Here is a 20,678-nt window from a genome sequence, read left to right as displayed (position 1 = left end):
CGCCGATGCATCGGTCGAGTCCTACTAGTAACCAGCCTGATTTGTTCATAATTGGAAAAGAAGAATTATGAAAGTTGTAATTTCTTGCCTAGAAAAAGTCCTGTTTCAAGTATTCTTGATGACATATTCCTGAGTTGGTGTCAAGTGCTTTAATGACAAAATTTCAGTCATTCAGCATTTTTTTCTATTTTTCAATAAATGTTCTCTTCCTAACCATCTCAGATTTTTTAGAAAGTTCCAGAAGTCATACTTTTTGACACATTATTTAAACATATGCATATGTTTTTTTTTAAATTTAAGTTTTAATAATTGTCGAGTTATTATTATTATTATTATTTTAATTTACAAACTAGCACTATTTTGCCAGCAGTACTTTAAAATGCTTTAGTTGCTTTTTTATCTGTTCAAAAGAGCCGTGTAAAAGCTCATTTTAAAATAATTGTAAAATGTTTAATTTGATATATAACCTGACTAGTGACTACCTTTCTTTTGAAAAAAAAAGTGTACTTTTTTGTTATAGGGGTATGTTGCTTGTTTTTTGACTTGTTTACTTTCTATCTTTGCGAAAATAGAGAAATAAAGTATATGTCATTGTTATATTTGCTTTAATGCAAATATAGACTTAATACTCACTGTAATATTTTGACTGCTTTACATCTCAAGAATTAGAAGGAAAAAAATGGCAGAACCTATTGCCCAACTTAACCTACTGAAAAATATCTTGTGGTTGTTGGTCAATGAGAGAAGCATTTTAGGGTTGTAACTAGGGCTCTAGAGTTGGAGTTAGACCGATTTTTGGGTTGGTTAATTTCTCTCTTAGTCCGCAACTCTGCCACGGTTGCTGAGTCAGAGTCGGATTCTTAGAGTTTGAGTCAAATACTTTGAAATCGTCAGAGTCTGATTCAGTCTGTCATTTTCCTTCCAACTCTGCAGCCCTGGTCATAGCTATATTGTTCAAACATCTCATACCCTCTGAAAATAATATTTTGCACTAGGCAATTTAAAAAATAATTCAATTCAGAAGAAAAACTTTGCAAATATTTTAAAAGACTCACTTTAATTAAGGAGTAAATGTAAATTTTTCAAAAAGTATTTATCAGATTAGAAATGCTCATTTTAAAAGTTTATCAAAAAGTTATTTTTTAAAAACTAAACTAAAAGGGCTTTTAGTTTCATTTTCTTTCATTCCGGACTCGATCACAGGTTGATTAAAACTGTTGAAAAATAATATATGCTTGTCTGTATTCCTCTAAAATATATGTCAAATATGTACACACTTAGATAGGCAAAATGTGTTGCTTGTCAAATATAGATCTCAGAATTCTTTTCATGAAGCGTCTACTCATTCTTTGTGTATATACTGTCCGCCTTGCTTAATCGAATATTGTTGGTTCCAAGAAATATTATTTGATTAAGTGGGGTTTTGATTAAGCAGGGAAATTTTCTTAGGGGGGGGGGATTATTGTTATTGGCAAAAAGTTTTTGAAATAAGCTAAGTTAACAAAATAGTTTAATAATTAGTTAGTATATACAGGCAGTTATCAAAATAATGGAAACACCTGAGAATAAAAATGACATTTTTGAATGCGCTTTGTAAGTAATAAAAATAAAATTAGGTGTCTGTTTTTTTTTTTTTTTCCGGGGGTCTTTAACATTGTGTTCATTGGGAAATATTTGGTTCCGTGAGGTTTTGTTCGAATAAGCAAGGTATTTGTTTATCTGTTACCCGATTAAGCGGAGCTGACAGTATTTCAGAGAGATTGTGCTTGTAATGAAGTATTGCGCCACATTTAAAGCAATAAAGCATTGGGATAAAATGCTATTGATGCATAAGATTTGAAAATTATAGTGTTATGCAATACTACTACTTTATTGATATCTGGAAATGTGAATTTTTACCTCACAATTCAAGCTTGAAAATCCTAAATAAAACTTATTATATTTGTGTAAAAAGTATTTTGATAAATCACTGGATAATTAATTTATAATCAAAAGCAATGAGCATATGTAATATAGATTTTGACTTTTCAATTATTTGAATAAATTTTCTATAATCGAGGGATTAGCAGCAAATAAAAGTCATTCTTTCTGAGCTTTTTGAAAACATCACCCCTATTTTTAACTGGGAAGGGGAGTGCAGAGGGTGAGAGTCATAATTTGTGTGTTCCAAAACTTATTTTCATTTATGTAAAGTTTGTTTCATTTGAGTGTATATCCTTTAATGTAGGTATTAGCATCCAGCACACAGGTCGATCTGAAAGAAATGGAGCTTGAAATAGTACAGCTGACTTCAAAGCAAATATGGCAAGATTTGGATGAGTATGCTGAAAGTCATCTTCAAACTGTCATAAGGCGTTTGATGAAAGAATGTCCAGACTTTAATTCAGATTATTAAATAAGTAAGTTGTCTCATTATTATTTTTTTCCTCCAACTTTGAAACACATTTTTCTTTTATGTCATTTTGTACTTTTTATAAATAACAGTAATCTTTCAATTATAAGTCTTCTCTTTAATGTGTCTGTCTCTCCAAAAATTGTATACACAGTAGCGTACCTAGGATTTCTTTTTTGAGGGGCACAATGAAATTTTCTTGTTCTCAAATTGGATTTTCGTATTTATACAAACAGGAAAATTATGTAAAAAAATGGACATCTTCAATTTTGAATTTTTTTACTTATTTCAGGGAGGGTGCAGACCCCATAGAGCCCCCTTGACTATGTCACTGTGTGTACATATTAATGAAGTTAAACTAGGATTTTCATTAATTGCTTTCTGTAATATTTTTGCTTATTTCATTAATTGAAGTATGAAAGAACATGCACTGATTTATAAACACAATAAAGAACACATTTTTATTCATAATTTATTTAATTTATCTGTGCTGTATTCACAAAAGATCACTATAGTATTTGTATTTGAAAGTCTATGATACATAAATATTTATGAGTCAATATAAATAGAAAAAAGATTGCTTTGTGATATAATTTACAAGATGTTTTTATTCATAAATACACTCACTACTGGAAGTGACTGAAAACTGTAAAAATATTTGCACCTTTTCTTTGAAGATACCTTGTATAATTGTTTCTTCATTTTTCAAATATGTGCACAAATATATTCTATGACAAAAGGCTGCCTAAAATTAATATGCAATTAAAATAGTGTAGAAAAGTTCAACTACAAATCACAATGTATAGGAATTAACAATATTCTTTTCCATTGCATATGAGTAGTAGATCTAGAATAAAAACATATTTTTAGAGGGGGGTTTTTTTCTTCCTTTTTTTTCTGTTTACTCATTCAACTGTCACATTAGTTTTGAATCACAAAAGTTTTGCAAAATACAAGTTACGGCTAAAGAATTTAAATTTCACCCTTCAAAATGAACATATAATTAACCAAAAAATCATTACAAATGATATTTAAAGCATTTTTTTTTTTTTTTTGTACCTTTAGTGAAAAAACTTCTCATTGCTTAGATCTTGGGTTGTGTATATCTTTTAACAAGTATAATCTTATGTGTGCAGAAATTTCAGCATATTTTTTGAGGCAATATATTTCAAGGACAAAGTTACCAAAATTGCATGCATTCCGTACATTTTAGCTCTTACAAGAAAATGCAGAAAGAAACAAAAAGAGAGAAAAAAAAGGGGGGGGGATAGATTTAGGCTTTAATGTTATTAGAGCAGTTTTTAAACTGCTTAATTTTGTCACTTTCATCTTCCAAGTCAGATTTTAGATGGAAGTACTGGTTTGGATAAAAATTAGTATACCATGAATGGATGTTGGCTTTTTCACTTTATGCGTGTTCAAAGTAGCTGTTGTATTTAATGCTAGGTAAAGTATATCGCATATGTTTGTCCGTAAAATTTTAGTTTTAAAATTTTAAAATAACTCATACTGCCTCTTATAAATTTGTAAAAGATTACAAAAATTACTTGGCTAACAGAGTTGTCCTTGTTGATATGTATTAAGAATATATACACTCATTTCTTAAATTTTTTTAGAATGTGAAAGTTAGAGAATGAAATGCTATAAAAGAAATTATATTATTGCTATATGCTATACACAGGGGGAAATATTGAATGTTATATATTCATATGCATTAAAGTTCTTTCTTTATGCAAACTAATTCTTTGCATAATGTTTCATTAAGTACTTTTGAAAATCAAATATGAACTAGTGATGTGAAAACTTATAGTTTTTCCAATCAAACGTAAATTTGACCCACAAACTTTAATTTTTTAAGTCTTATGATCATAATATTGCACCCCGGCAAGGAACAACACAAGATTTATGAAAACCGTCCTGACGAGGAAGGCTAAGCCACCACCAGCTCCTCCAGTTTTTCTGTCTGAACGGAAGACATTGTACCCCTTTACCTTCAGTTTAGAGGTCTCTTTAAGCTTGGTTTCCTGAAGAGCAATAATCTGAACTTCTTTAGTTTCGGCCGGCTCAAGAAGCTGGTCAAGTTTAATCCGCGTTGCTGCTGTACCAAGCCCATTAATATTGCATTGCAATATTCTAAGAGGGCGATGCTTGAATGGGGAAGGACGCATATTTTTCGAACGAGGCCCACTTCCCAAACCTCGAACGCGTCTCTGATTATCCAGCGCGACAGACGATGCTGTATGGCTTACTAAGGGTGACATATTTTCATGGAGAAGGGAAAAAGCAGCTTCTCATGGTACTAGGTACCTGGAGCTCCAATGGAGAGAAGTCTGACTTGGCTCCGGTGCCTGCAGATGCTTAGCTGAGCATAGTGGAACATCTGGATTCTTACAGACAGCCGTAGCTCAATTCAACATCTACAGGACTGGAACCAAGTAAATGACCTAGTAAGCATTCAAATCATCAATATGCTTAAAACTATTTCAAAGCGAAGAGATGTCCACCTTCAGTGGATCCCCTCCCACGTCAACATTCCGGGAAATGAAACCGCGGATGCTTTGGCAAAAAGAAGCTGCTCTGAGATGGCCACGACTGATTACGACCTAACCTTTGAAGAAATTTTCTCTGCGGCGAAAAATAGAGACCGGCATGTCTGGCTAGCTCCTCCAGCTCATTCTTGGTACAGTAGACCAAAACCAGGAGGTGCATTACGTTTCAAGGCCGACAGACAGGACCAAACGGCCATCTCAAGACTCTTCAGTGGGCACCTGAAATGCATGTCATTTGAATCCGGCCGTAAAGTCTTCCCAACGTGTCCCAAGTGCCATCTGCTGCCGGCCTCCCCGCAACACCTACTGGATTGCTTGGGGCTCACTCTTGAGGATGTCCGCGACAACCCACTCCTGGTGCTCGACTTTGCGAGGGTGCATGGAATTATGGATTTGATCTAGCTGTCGCTAGATCCTGAAGGATTGGACACAACAACATGAAAACCGTAACTAGGCTAAATCAATAACTAGTATTAGTTATTGAATAACTATCTAATTTTATTGCTCTTTCTTACTGCTATACTCGCACACTGTTAGCTTGCATAAATGGTGCATTGGGGCCTAAAAAACAATAACCAATAATGAGACATCATTTAGATTTCATAATTAAAAACAAAAATTTTTGATATTTAGGTATACGTGATTGATTTAGACAACACAAACTAACCAGCAAACTTTACATAATTTTTTTTACGCATATTGTAATATTTGAGACTAAATTGCTTAAAACTATTATTGTGTAAAAACTTGAATTTCGACAAAAAAAAAAAAAAAAAACAGCTTTGAGTGTCATTTTCCTTGCTGGGGTGCAATCTATTGCAATATATATTTTACTTTTACACAATTGAAAGTTATCTAGCATACTTGAAAATATTTTCTCCCACTTTTTACTATTATTTCATCAAAATTACTTCATTTTAGAGTTTTTTTTTAAAAATTATATTTGCAATTTTGACTAATTTTTGCTGAATATCAAAGTGAGCTCGACGTTGATTTTCATTTCTCGTTTTCTCAATAACTTTCATTGTTCTTCATCCCGCAATTAAACTTTTGCCTTCCTGATGAAACAAAGTTATGTCATTGCTCTTTGCTTTATTAATTAATTGATTAGACTTTGCTAAATATTTTTTAAAGATTTCAATGCCCCAAATATTTTGATAATATTTACAGTGATAGTATATTCCCTAAAATTCATTTCGTTGTTTAATATTTTTTTCTACAAAAGTTTGGTCTAGTTTTTTTCAATCTTTCTCTTTTTCTGATTAAACCTAATTGAGCAAGTAATCAATATTTCACCAGTTAATATTGTTGTTGCTTGTAAAACTATTAACACCTAATGTTTTGTTAAGAAAGGAATGATTGTTGCTGCTCATCATTCTCTTTGATAAGTTTTGATAAAATGTTATATGCAGCATGTTCTACTTTTAGCTACTTTATTATATTTTTATTTGGAGAATATTTTCTCAAGGAAATTTTGAGTAATTAAATAACAAATAACTACCTTTGTGCTGAAAATTAAAATAATCAATTAACCAACGTTTTGAAGCACCAAAACGTTGGTTAATTGATCATTTTAATTTCGAGTAATGTTTGATTTAGATCATTTTCGAATGTAATTCTTGGTGAATTTCTCCCAAAATGTGCCTGGCTTTTGCCTTACCCAGCGAAGCCCAGTTACTCAGAACCAGTATTAGTACCTAAATTCAACATAGGTAAATCTAGACTGTAGTACACCAGTCTCTGCTTGGAAAAGCTCAAATGCTTTCCATAAATCTACCTCATTTACCCTGTCTTCGAAAAGAAAGTATGAAAACTCTCAAGCCTTCGGATTAATTTATTAAAATTTGAAAATTCTGAAAATTTGGGATTCCTTTACATTAGAATGCAGTCATAAAATGTGTCCTCATAAAAAAAGACATTAAATCATGTGTAAAAAAATTCATTATAAATGGAGATAAAACAAATTTCATGTCAGTAAAATAACTTTTTTCGAGGCTGTGGTACAATTAGGATCTTTCTGGTTAAAGTTTCACACGACATTCCTCAGGCTTCTAAACCTATATTGGCTACCACATAAGATTTGATGACACTACTTCTGATTAGTTTATCTTTTGAGAGAATATCTTTTTGATGCATTCTGAAATATTGGAACCAGTGATTTGTTAATTTTTGGAATTGATTACATTCTGTTCCAAGTTATTTGGATATTTTTGAACTTATTTTAGCTTTAATTAAAACCAGGGGCTTTGTCTTTAAAGTGTTAAAATTTAAGCAATATCAATTTGTGCAAATTAAAGAACTTAAAATATTCATACTAATTTCAAAGGCAATCGCCTTTTTTGTCTGTGCCTAGCAAAGAAAAGGAAATCTGTTATAAAAGTAAAACTTAAATACCTAAGAGACGGCTCGAAAACCAATCAGATTTTAATATTTGCTGTGCCAAGCCTTGACTGACTGTATTAGCGATATTAGAAAATGCAAATTTGAGCCCATTTTAAAAGAATCATTGAAGTAAAATATTTAAACTTTAGGGATATGGTCATTTCTAAAAGTACCACCCTTTATCAAAAGCTGTTTGCCTTCCTCCACACTCACGGTATTCAGTTGAACAAAAGCTATTTTTACTTTATTTAATTATTTATGTATTCATTTATTTTTGAGTCAAACAAATCAGTAACATTTTTTTTTTTTGAGTTTGAGCATGTCATTTATCATACTTTATTTTTTAATTTAGAGTAAGGTTACAGCAGAGTACTTAGTCTGTCTTTGCTTGGCTCATAGTGCATCCAAAAGTGTTTAGGTAATTTTTATGTATTAAAATTAAAACTAAAAAAAGGATGCTATATATGAGTCTTAAAATTTTTGATTTATCAACCATATTCATTAAAATGCATAAAGTTTAGGGCAAAATTTAGCCATGAGCTTAGTATGGCAATGTCTCTTCCTCAGAAGCTTGTCAAATTTGTGTAATACATTGCTTTTTTCTTTGTTTTTCTTGTCCGTTTTGCAACCCTATGCGACTATTTCAAGCGCTGTTATTTCGCATGTGTGCTCTGGAGTACATCATGTGCTTTTAGTAACAAACATAACTTAAGCTACTTATTAGCACTTTGAAAACAAAGACCGGACAGGAGGAGTCATTTTGGAAACTAACCAAAATTTATCAGAAAGTGTATTTAATCAATTTATTTAAATTTAAAAAGAAAATTTTTTAGTTTTCTCTCAAGGGTTTATGTGCTCCTGTGCACAAATAAAGGAGCCGCTATTGCCTTACATTTCTTTAACTCTACTAAATGGGCTTGAATTTGCATTTTCTAATATCTCTACAATCAATCATGATTCAGGGAATGCTGGCTGAAACTCTATTGGTTTTGGCAGCATCTTTCAAGCATTTTCTGTTCACTCTAACAATAGTTTTTTTTTCCATTGCTAAGCACTGACAAAGGGTGCAATTGCCCTTGCAACCAGTCTGTCTTTTTTTATCTTTTTAGTTTGTGTCTATTGACAATTTTTATATTTTACCACTTCTTTCATCTTCTATAAGGACTAGCAAATTAATAAAATTTTCATCAAAATGTTCTGTAGCAGTAAAATGATCAGCAGTGGTTGACTTCGGACAACGAGAACGTTTCAGGTTGCATTGTCTCTCGTGCTGTTTTGTTCTAGTATTGACACTTCCTATGATAGTTAAACGCAAAATTACCCTCAGCTACATAGGATCTTAGATACACCATCAGCAGGATGTGGATCTCCAGCTTCTTTTGATGAAAAGACTTGTTTCAATTTCAATGCTGACTTTCATGTGATCTCATTGATTTAACTTCTGTAGCATCTTCCTGATATAGTTGATTATTATGTCCATGTATGGAAAAATGCCTTTTTTTTTAATTTTAGCTTGAGGCCTGATTAAGAAATTAAATATATGAGAATGAGTATCTTCTAGCTGAAGCTGAGCTGTAACCATTGGTGCCCAATTTCTCGTAATTGTTCAAGCTTACTGTTTCTCCTTATCAGATCAATGAGTCTTAATAGTGCCTTCTTTTTAGGTGATGGTTTGAGCATTTGGTTCTAATAGCGATTAGCATAATTAGGCTTCTTAAATATCTGATTTCCTGAACATGCATCTTTTTTATTTGTAAGAACAATCAAATTTTCTTCCCTTTTCATTGCAAAAGTCACAAGAGATTGCTGGATGAAAGCTATTCACTATAATTAAGATATTATTGAGCATATCCTCCGCAAGTTTCCGAATAATAAATATGTCATTGACATATCTTAGTCAAACAGTTGGTTTTGGATTCAGTGGCAGATTTATCATAAGTGTCACAATTGCAAGGGGGCCATACTAGCAGAGGAATCCTGCTTTGAATACACTTATGCATGTGATTAATTTTTTTGCGTAGTCTTCTGACATGCATAGGGGCCTCCAAAAATACATTGCATTGTGGCCCATTACCTCTAAATCTGCCTCTATTTGGATTAACTCTTTCCAAAATTTAAGTTTCAAACTTTTTTCAAACAGCAGTTAGCCATAACTAGACTGAAAGGGCATCCAACTGCTAAACCATCAATGTGTTCATACTATTCCTTATTCCAGAGAAAGTATGTTGAGAGAAACAATGCAGGAAAATATGTAGCATAAACATTTCTCAACTATATGCCAATAGGGCATGATTTAAAAACTCACGTGCACAAAAGACTGTTTTAATTTTATCTCACAAATCTTTTCCATAAAATATGATGAATGTCTTATGTAGTTGTGACAACTTTCTGTATGTTGCTGTAGTAACTGTTACAAAAGGTGAATGCTTAGCTATGGCATAGGGGACATTGCCAAAATGTCATTGGATCATTCCTATGCAATTTGAAGCTTTTATCTTGATATTTCATCCTCATGTAGGGAACAGTCACCACTACATTAGAGATTCCTTTGATTTTATATTTAATATTTTGGTACTGAATTTATACTGCCTTTTTCTATGCTAGTCAGTTCTGATGTGTCGATTTTTTGAAAAGTTCTTATACTTAAAGTTGTAAGATATAAAGAAAGGATTTTCCCAGCAAAATACCACTGGGCTACTCCAGCCTCATTATGCTTCTGCTGGTATAAGTTATACCAGCACCAATCCTTTTAATAAGAATTGTTAAAAAATATTAGTGGCTTTGTAAGAAAATAGCTGAGCCGTGTTCTGGGCTAGGTATTTTCATGTAAAAGTATTGAAGCTGAAGTTCACTACCAAAGGGCACGATTTTGAGGGTCACGGATCAGGACAAAATTCTGGATTTAGGTCAATTTCCACTAGGTATGAGCCCAGGTAAAGCAGTTTGACTGCATAGGCCCTAGTTTGGTCATAATGGGGGTTGAAAGTTGCTAGATTAGCTACAGAAAAGCAATGGTTTCTTCCTTGAAAGTAACATTTTTTTGCTCTTTTCTTGATATTGCATTACAGTATCACCAAACTGAATGTATTCACAGTATAGAATAAATTCCACTACCCCTATGTTGTACTCACAAGAGGCGCGTCAGATGTTAGGAGAGCAAATAGTTTGGCAAAATTTCTAAATCCAGAAGTTTATCCAGATTCTTGACCCTCAAGTTTTTGCTGTCTAAACTACACTGATATGAAAGACTCCAGAACTGCAATGGCGTTTTTATTGAAATTTGAAGCTTTGGACAATATCGACCCTCCCAAGATATGTGGCGCTTCTTATCAGTGTAATGAAAGGGGGTAGATTTACAGTAGACTCCCGATTATCCGCGAGTGGTTTATCCGCGGGGCGGATTATCCGCGAATCAATCAACAATCACGAACATGTATTTTCGCAGTAAAAAGCTAATACCAGTGGCTGTTTTTTCTTTTTTCTTTTTTTTTTTGAAAAATTGTAAGTTTACACTCAGTTGTTTTTGATTGATTGATTGATTTGATTTAATTTTATTATTATTATTATTATTATTATTTTTGTGAGTTCTTCATCGTACATACACTTGTTTGTTATTGATGTTAAGTTCGGGTGTGCAAAAATACAAAACATTTGTACTGTACTCTCTATATATTTTCACTGTTTGCAGAAAGTGTTATGCATCAATACAGTTAAGAATTTGAGATAGGACAATTTTTACCTGATTTGTCCCCCATTTTAGTCTTTTTTGCGGTTATCCGCGATTTTTATTATCCGCGGCACTTGTGCCACCTAATTCCGCGGATAATCGAGAGTTTACTGTATTCTATGTTGTGAATGCATTAAATTGGTTAATACTGCAATGCAAAGGCAAGAAAAGGGTAAATAAAATTTAATTTCACAGGAAAAATCATTGCTTTTCTGGACTCGAATAGCAACTATGAGACCGCATTGCAGCCGAACTAGGGACTATGTAGTCAAACCTCTTTACCTGGGATCATATCTATTGGGAATTGACCTAAATCCAGAATTTCAACCAGATCTGTGACCCTCAAGCTCATGCTGTTTCAGGAAGCAGCTTATTGGAAAGTAACTGTCTGTCAAAGACATATTATTCAGGGAAATGGAGAGGACAAACTATGCTAATTGCTACCTGGACAAGTGTTGAAACCATTTTCCAAAACAGAAGCGAAGTGTTTTCAATACTTGAATTGATTAAGCATAGAGAATTAGCGAGTTTGAACGTTTAGAAAAAAAGTTTTTTCGCTGGAAGCACTTCAAGCCAATGTTACATCACAGCTAAACAATGAAGAACTTCATTTCTACATCCTGTAATGAAAGCTCATCAAACAGCTACTGACTTCATTGGAAAGATGTGATTCGAAGTGTAACATCAAGACAGTCATGCATGCCATGATCCAAACTGCAACAATAGTTTTGTTCAGCAAAGGTGGTTAGAGATTCCTTCTGTACTGCAGCTGCATACAATATTTCCTATTACTATAGCTAAGTTTGCATTAGTACTATATATTAATAGTAGAATAAAAACATGAGGAAGACACTACCAGAAGCCAGTCATTCTATTGTTCTAGGGGATATCACCAGCTTTTTGAAGCAATTTAACTACTTTTTACCACTTCACAATTCTTGTCTGTCTCCGCCAAAATCTTTAGGAATTCACAAGCTCTGACAAGAGGGAATAAGTTTTAAAACGTTAATTCTTTGAGGCATAGCAGTTTACCACCCAGCAGCTTATTACTTTTTTCCTAGCCAACTAACACTGACTTTAACAGAATCCACCAGCTCTTAACCTGTCTCAGTTCATGTGCTGTGCTTCAAAGGGAAACTATGGGCTCTGATTTTTTTTTTACTTCAGAATACACAATCAGTTATTCTCCCAAGTCTTAGATGCCAAGAAAACAAGTCAACCAAACTAAAGCTATCTTAGTTGAATAACTACATCCATCAGAAAAGGTTTAACCCCTTTGGGGCACTGTGGTTTTGTTTGAGTTCACCATTTTTTCCCTTTTCAGTCAATTGTTGAAGCCACTGTGTCAGTTGGCTAGGAAAAAAATTGGTGATTTCAAACAAAGCCACTAATGACCTCCAAGGGTTCAAGAAGCACATTTCTGAAGCCTCAAATTTCTTATTGGTGCAAATGGTAACTAACTTGTGTTACATTAAGCATTCAAAAAGGTCTTCTTTCATTTGAAAGGATTTCTTTCATTTGAAAAATCCAATAAATTTACAAAACTGATATTTGTTGAACATGAGAATGAATTATTTTTAGTTATAGAATAAATTGCATTATTATCTACTTAAAAAATAAAATTTGTGTATGGAGTACAATGCAGAGGTCATCAAAAACAGTATTATAAAGCATTTTAAAAATTCCTAATAGATTAAGTTAAATATGTAATTAAGTATAAATAATAGTGATGGACTATCTGCTCAGGTTGGAGCATAATGATAATTGAATCAATAAGTTGGAAAGCCAGTAATCTTCAGTTCTTATATAGAAAAATATTTTTTTTCCTACAAATTTTCCTTTCAAAAACAAATAAGTCTTTTATTTATTGGGAAAACAAGATATTTCATATCCAGGAGACACCTTGCTTTGAAACGAAGTTCAAAGTTTAATTTTCTTTTGTTTATTGCTTCTTGTTATCCTAATTGAATTTTTTTTTTTCCTACTATTGCAGAAATTTTAGAGTAAAAAAATTTTAGGACTTGGCAGTGAAATTGTTCCATTCTATTCATAACCAATAAGGGACAATATTTAGTATTTATTTTAACAGATTAAAGTTTAAGCGATACAAAGTTTAAACAATGATTTATCTATACTTTATTTCTTAACAGAATTTCTGTCATAGAAATATTTTGTATGTGTGTAGCTGATGAAATTGACAAGATTTATACAAAGTTTGACTGTCAAAAAGAATTAACATAAGAGTTTGTTCATCCCTTTGAGACACAGTGGCTTTGTTCAAAGCCACCCCTTTTTCCCTGCAAACTGACATTGTGACTTCTGTTGGGTGTGAATTTTTTTTAATGGTGACCTCAAACAAGCACTGTGTCTGAAAGGGTTATCAACAACTTCATCATTGTTTTGTTTAAAACATGTTGACTCCACATAAAAAAAAATATCATTTTCATTAAATAATAATATTAATGGAATTTAAATAACCAAATACATTTTAATCCTTAAAATATTAGAAACCTTGGAATTCGGTTTATAACTTCAAAAAGTTTTTGGTTTATGAAGATGGCTGTGTTTCTAACTGACTGATTCAATCACATTCTTTCTGTGAATTCCGTAATATACACAATTTACATCAACATGTTAAAATTTTCCAACTCTCACTCACACAGGTCATTGTGCTTCAAAAAAATAACTTCAAATCTGTATATCACCTGAGCTATCACACAATTGTGCCTCTGACCCCATCTGCTGGTGGCGTGATCTCGACATCAATGGACCCCCTGTTTGGTATGAGTATTGTGCCGTTCTCGTGGTTAGATGGATCGTTCAGAAGAGACTCTCCATGCAAAGACTCCCTTGATGTTTGAGTTTTCCTTCGATCTCGTTTCTGTTTGGTCGGTTTGCCGCGTACAGAGCCTTGCTTCATGAACATTTTGGCGCTTGATATGGGACTTGGTCGTATAAGAAATCTGCAAGTGCAATTAATTTAACCCATACTTCTGAAGTGCAATATGAAATATATTTTGTGAACCTTTAAATCTGTTTATATATATTTTGTTGGTTTGAATCATCAAAAGGTTGTTGAGGAGAAGAAAATAAATATTTTTCAAAGTTTTGACTGTATTTTTCTTGTTATCGATCTGTACAGTAAATGTATAATTTATATATTATCATATACATATTAATCCTTTTTGAAAGTATAAGACTTATTGCTAGTAAATATTTCTACATTTATATGCATCGTTTTCAGTTTTGCTTAACTTTTTTTCACTTGAGTGCTACATAGAAGAATCTCTTGGGACAGAATGCATATGAAATACAAACAACTTTTAACAGGGAAATGGGGGGGGGGTGAATTACAAACCTTGCTAAGCAAAGGCAATGCTTATTTTATTAATGCAAAGTTTGCAACTTTTTTAAGAAATAAATTTTTGATTAAGTTAAACGCCTTTTGTGCATAAAAAGTAAAATACGAAATGGCAACATCAAATAGCACAGATTGCAGATTACTGCAGACACATGTTTCAGGCTTAAAAGAAACGTTTTTATCAATACAAAAGAAAAGCTTATGGATCAAAAGATATCCGACATAAACCAAGAGCCAGGCAAGCAGGCAGCTTAAGAAGTAAAAATAGCGGATTAATCAAACACAAATGAGAAAGTTATAAACCAATAAAGAACCAATAGGAATGCAAACAAGAGCTTTCTATTAGGTATTCCACAAGTACCTGTGACATTGTCTGTTTTGTTTTAGCTTTGTGGCTTAAGTTTAGTCCAATCAAATTCTATCTTTCTCTTGTGTTGTAGTAGTAATTGCACTAATTTGCAATTTGTGCTATTTGACGTTGTTATTTCTTATTTTAAGTTTTCGAGTATTTGGCTTCAAATTTGCAACTATGTGACTGTTGTCATGCATCTAGGAAACGGAAACAGAAGGAAAAAACAAAAGTTCAGCACTGATACATTGGAGTTATGATTTGATTGGCTGCTCTTCGGCAGGTGTTGCTGTCTACAACTGTTCATTGGGAGGGGGGGGGTGAGGGGAGGATCTTTGGAAAGGTTCTAGAATGGTTTTTCAGTCCGTAACATTGAATATAACGGGTCACAAATGCCCACGATACTGTGGAAAGAAAAAATTGTTCACAGTCTACACTAGCACAGCCAGAATTTATTTTTGAGCATTTGATTTTTTTATCATAATAGTCATTTCATGTACTCGGATTGGTAATATAGGTTAAAACCAAGGGTTCTTAGGGGGGGGTGACTGAGTGACCCTCACTGTGTCTGTTGGGTAGATTAAAATTTATAGTTCATAATAATTTTACATTTCTGATTGATTAAAAATGAACTTAAATCTGTGAGAGTTCAAGAAACAAAATAATAGGAAAATATTTCTTTTTTCAGTGAAATAAATTATTTTGAGCCACATAATGTCATCAAAATTTTTTAAAAATTGCATGAGTAAAACTTATGAATGATTTAACTGTAATTACATTTGATTACAGCAAAATTATTCACCAAAATAGATATACACAAAAATAAACTATCTGTAAAACTTAAAAATATGTAACCTAATCTGCCATTTCTTTTATATGTATAATTGTTGCATAAATCTGCTCATTCATTGTATAGTTTTTAAAGCATTTAGGCCAAAAGAAAAATCCACTAATTAATGTAAAATTTTAAAATGAAACAAAACGTCACAGTAGTAGGGGCGAGCATTATCACTTCTCTTCATATAAAAGCTTTTTAAGTTAATCAAAAGTTTAGTGTTTTATCAAGCATAAAATTACTTTTTCATGATTACATATTTTCTCATTCATGTTATCCAACTAGATTCCTTTTATGTGTTTTCTGCTTCTTAGTAATATTCATTAAAAATCACAAATGCAGTAAAGCACCATTGATACGTTTTTGAAGGGACTATATGAAAAAAGCGTACAAACGAAAAAAACGTATAATAGGTATAGGTTAATGTGTATTAGACTTTGCAGGGACCGATTTCAAAAACGTATTATTGATAAAAACGCATAAAAGAAACGTATAAATAGTGCTTCACTGTACACATAAATTTTTTAAATTGTATTTTTTATATATAAAGTATTTTAAATGTAACTTACATCACATCTCCTAGCTCCAGTTTCAAGTCACAGCTAGGGTTTATCATCACATAAGAAAGGCCATTTCTCTTTTCTGAGACATCATCTGTATCGAAAACAATCATTTAATTTTATCCATTTTAATCAAACAGCTAACTAAAATAGAAAAAAAAACATAAAATGATTTTTCACTGCAAAAACTTTAAAAAATAAAATAAAGATGAGTTAAATATGAATGAAAAAGAGCATTTGATATTTAAATTAACTAGCTGATCCCTGCACAGCATTCACACAGTATAGTTTCAGAAATACTAGATTCAATTACTAACAAAATTATTGAGATATTGACTTAAAAATGGCAATCCACTAATACAAATAATCACAAAGGCAAAACTTAAAACTCATATCCTGGTTTTGTAACTAAGTGCATTTATCTCTCATGTACCAAGGGAAGGGTAATCGCCCCTCCGTTGAGGGATTCTTCAGCAGTAATGTTTTGGAATTGAAGTCCAAAAAATGCAATTCTAAGCCATTTTTTGGTGATAATAGGGAAGGAACGCGGTTCAGAACTGATATTTTTCAAAATTGGACACATTAGTAGATCATCTCAGGTTTGTTAGGAAAAGAAATGGTGTTCAAGTACTTTTCAAACTCATATTTTGGAATTCTCCGGTATTTTTCAAAATCGAAGTTTCAAAAGCGCTACTCTAGACTATTTTTGATAGGTTTAGGAAGACATTCCTTCCGGATTATTTTAATGAAGTTGAAGTTCTTATAACACAATTTTAGATCATTTTATGTGAAGTAAGAAAAGGGAAATAGGGTTGGGACATCCTCCCTCCCTCCAGCCTCATTGACTACATATCTATATTTTATTTGTTTTAAACAAAAATGCTATGGGAGTCTTGCTCCCCTCCTCAGGGTGTAAATCAGACCCATTGTAAGAGGTAAGTGATAAAAATGAATCAGCCCTTCTTTGAAAATTTTCTTTATAAGCCTTCCTCAGATACAGATTTAATTCCAAGCAATCTTAGATATTAAATTTAGTTTATTTAGAACCTGTATATTTTTTTAAATATTAACAGACAATGTTTTACTATCATTATCATGAATCGAAACACAATATATTAGTTTTTGTATTAAAAAAAATAAATAAATAAAAATCTTTCAAAAATCTACTTTTTTCAATAAACACATAATATAATTTTTACCATAGTCTTCTGTTGGTAGCCTTAAGTCCATCATTCTGTTTTTTACTAAATTGCTGATTTCTTGTCTTTCAATATCAGAAAACTGACGATTTCGTTCGCTGTCCGCTAAAACTAGTGAGACCTAAGAGAAACAGAAAGTGAAAGCATAAACGGGGATTGCCTATGTGTGTATGAATGATATATATGCGCATCAAAAATGCAATTCTACTATAATAACTTTGTTCATATTTTAAAAGATCTTTATTTTTTAAAGTAATATATGGACACATGCATTAATAAAACTATAAATTATGTACACAGCTGTGTTATTGTATACTTTACAGGGATTTGTTACAAACCCAAACTATGAATCATGCATTCATTTTATAATCTCTCTATATCAAGTGTTAAAGCTATCACAAACATATGTTCAGCAACTGTTCTTCTTCTTCTTCTTCTTCGTGGGTTTAATACCCATAACATAAAATGATGAGGGCTGCGTACGTAGCGCTTTGCCTCAATTACATATAATAGTAAAATTTCATAACATATAGTGATAAAAGGAAACACTTTTATGTGTTAATGCATTTATATATAATTTTTTTTCTCTCTCTATTAGTAATATATAAAACCAAATAAGTTCATTTTGAAGCAGGTTATGTAAAAATTCAGAACAGGAGGAAAGGAAAATATGTAAAATAGGAGCCTCTCTTCTCTCTCTCTCTCTCTCTCTGTCGTGGATAAAAGGAGCTCCCAGACAAGACAATCTCAGAACAAGGCCAGGATGCCCCTCCCATGGCGGTCGAGGGAATATCGGATTAAGCAGAGTTCAAACACATCACGTGACTACAGACGCAACCGGAGGTGAGCGATTCCAGCTTGTTTTGCTGCCATCTGTTGTCGTTACATGAAACGAAACTTTACAGTTTTATTTACATACAACGCATACACAGTACAATGTGCCATTGAGAATATGGATCCGGCGAAAACTTTCCAAGACTTCAAGGAAATTCTCAAAAGATATGAAATAGAAACATTTTCCAAATTTAATGTTCATCAAAGTCCCAAAGGATTTTTAGATGAAAAGTGTAAGTATTGCGCCGTATCAAGGTTATATGTTCAATTTATTTCTGTTTGTAGTCTGCTCACAACTCTTAGAAAATGCTGCAGTAAAGAAATTCTTCAATCAGGAATTAGGGTGCAGTAGGCCTACAAAATCTTTTCTGTAAAATAGATTTGCATTTATTTGTATGTTATATGATATATATATATATATATATATATATATATATATATATATATATATATATATATATATATGTCAAATATTGGCATATTCTCATCTATATCATACTATGTTTATATTTATAGGTGAACCGTCTGCAGATAGGAAGCTCCATTGGAACGATGGCCTCCCTTATTTTCATTTTGGTTCAAGAATTTACACTTGTCATCAAGGAAAAGACAAAAATATTGGCCAAAAAAAGAAATATGCAGAAAAAAAGCAAGAGAAGGTATTTCTGAAGTTTAATTTAAATTTTCTAAACAATACTGCCTGTAGCTTTGTTAGGTAGCATTTTTTAAAACACTTTTTGGATTGCATAAAAACAAAGCCAATCCAGTTAATTTGTAGATTGCTAAAAAAAAGGTATCAAAGAACTGTTGTCCCCGCTTAATTGGGTAACGGATAAACGGATACCCTGCTCATATGAATAACATATACTAGAACCAAATATTTCCCATGCCATAGACCCAATGTTAAAGATCGTCGCTTAATCGAATAATATTTCTTGGAACCGGCGATATTCGTTTAAGCGGGGCCGACAGTATTTGCAATCGGGTGAGTGAAGTTTTGGTACTTTTAAATAATACATGTAAATATATTTCTTGCATGACAGGCTAGAAAATATGATCATTTGAGCTTGTTCGATATGATTTAATTTTCACCATTAAATGCATTTTCATGCAATAATTTAATTCTTTTTAAGTTTTCTTTCTTCTTTATTATTCAAATATAAATGTATTTTTCAATTAAAAATTCTTTGCAAATATTATTTGGAATTTTGCATATGATGTAATTTTTTTAATTCTCTCTTTAGGCAAAGTCTGATCATGTGTTTCAACATAACTACAATTTAACACAAACTACCAAGAAACTGGATTGCCCAGTGTCGATAACAGTCACCAGGGTCTACACATTGTCTCAATTTAAGGTTAGTATAAGATTTGTATGTGTCTCTCATAAACATTCTTGCATTGCATTTTTATGTACTTCCAGATAAAAAAGATTGCATTGTACTGAGCATATATAGGCAGTTCAGGGCCGGACTTGCAAGTTTTTATGCCCAGGGCCAATTACGATTTTTCATGCTCTCTTTGAATGTTTGATTTAATTTATACAGTAACATACTTACCATAGATGTCTTCCTTTCACCCGGGATGGTAATTTGTAGTGTCACCCCTTACCCCTCCCCCAAACTTTATAAAAGCAAACTTAATATACTAAAAAAAATTACATAGCGGATAAACAATACCCAACGGCAGATTTACCAAGTCGCAAATTTCGCATTTACGAGTGACCCCCTCTCTCCCTCTCATGACATAGGAGTCAAGAAGAGAAGAAGAGTACAAAAAGGTTCTCAGTGGAAATATTCTATCTAGTTTTGTCCATTCGTAAAATACCTCAAAACTCTAAATCCACCACTACCACACTATTAAAAAGCTCCCAGGGTATATAAAAAAACTTGTTCTATAATTTTTATTAATTATTTCCCTCACTTTAAAAGTTTCCTGTCAACTTGTCATTTCTAAATTGTTTATTAGTTACGTCGATTATCCCTTTCAATCAGAAATATTTAAATATTAATTACATAATTTTTTGATATTGCTGCAAATTTATAAAAAGAAAACATGTTATTTAAAAATGAACTAATAGTGAAATTTTAGACAGTGTTCTGTACAACAGGATTTTTGAGGCCACATCATAAACCAAACAATTTGAATTCCTGTCAATAAATATGCTTTTTTATGAAATGCTACTATTATGCATAATAATTAGAATTTATTGGTAATTTAAAAAATCACTTCAAAATCCATAATTCTCTACTAATAATTTAAAGCAGTGTAGAGTTTTTGTTTGAACGTGCTAATCTTAGGAACTACTGATTCGAATTGAAAAATTATTTTTGTGTTGAATAGTCCAATCATGGAGAAAGGCTGTAGGCTGTATAGCATCACACTATGACTAATAGGAGTGGAGCAGCATTAAAAAATAGAGACGGGAAAATTTATATTATATGAAATGCTTGGAACGCAGACCATGCATAGCCGCGGTGGCTTGAGCTA

The 20,678-nt window shown here is 32.3% G+C and overlaps 2 protein-coding genes across 3 annotated transcripts in view; one reads left to right on the top strand and one right to left on the bottom strand.

Moving 5' to 3' along the window:
* LOC129222865 (uncharacterized) overlaps window positions 1–13,847 on the top strand; it is a 39,202-nt gene extending 25,355 nt beyond the window's left edge. The window contains exons 4-5 of one of the 2 annotated variants that reach the window (XM_054857423.1): window positions 2,228–2,399; window positions 13,714–13,847. In XM_054857423.1, coding sequence (XP_054713398.1) covers window positions 2,228–2,395 — 168 coding nt within the window. In that variant the 3' untranslated portion in view covers window positions 2,396–2,399; window positions 13,714–13,847. Of the gene's footprint in view, window positions 1–2,227; window positions 2,400–12,217; window positions 12,486–13,713 lie in introns of those variants that run through there. The other variant, XM_054857424.1, reaches the window with a different exon arrangement.
* The window catches only part of LOC129222864 (potassium channel subfamily T member 1-like), a 368,024-nt gene continuing 350,233 nt past the window's right edge, over window positions 2,888–20,678 (bottom strand). Inside the window, exons 28-31 of the mRNA XM_054857422.1 lie at window positions 17,355–17,475; window positions 16,165–16,249; window positions 13,756–14,013; window positions 2,888–3,239 (exon numbers count right to left, since the gene is read on the bottom strand). Coding sequence (XP_054713397.1) covers window positions 13,764–14,013; window positions 16,165–16,249; window positions 17,355–17,475 — 456 coding nt within the window. The 3' untranslated portion in view covers window positions 2,888–3,239; window positions 13,756–13,763. The remainder of the gene's footprint in view (window positions 3,240–13,755; window positions 14,014–16,164; window positions 16,250–17,354; window positions 17,476–20,678) is intronic.

This window comes from Uloborus diversus, chromosome 5, assembly GCF_026930045.1.
Source record: "Uloborus diversus isolate 005 chromosome 5, Udiv.v.3.1, whole genome shotgun sequence".
Taxonomy (NCBI): Eukaryota; Metazoa; Arthropoda; class Arachnida; order Araneae; family Uloboridae; genus Uloborus; species Uloborus diversus.
The sequence above is the reverse complement of the archived record's forward strand: the minus strand, read 5'-3'. Positions and strand labels throughout refer to the sequence as shown.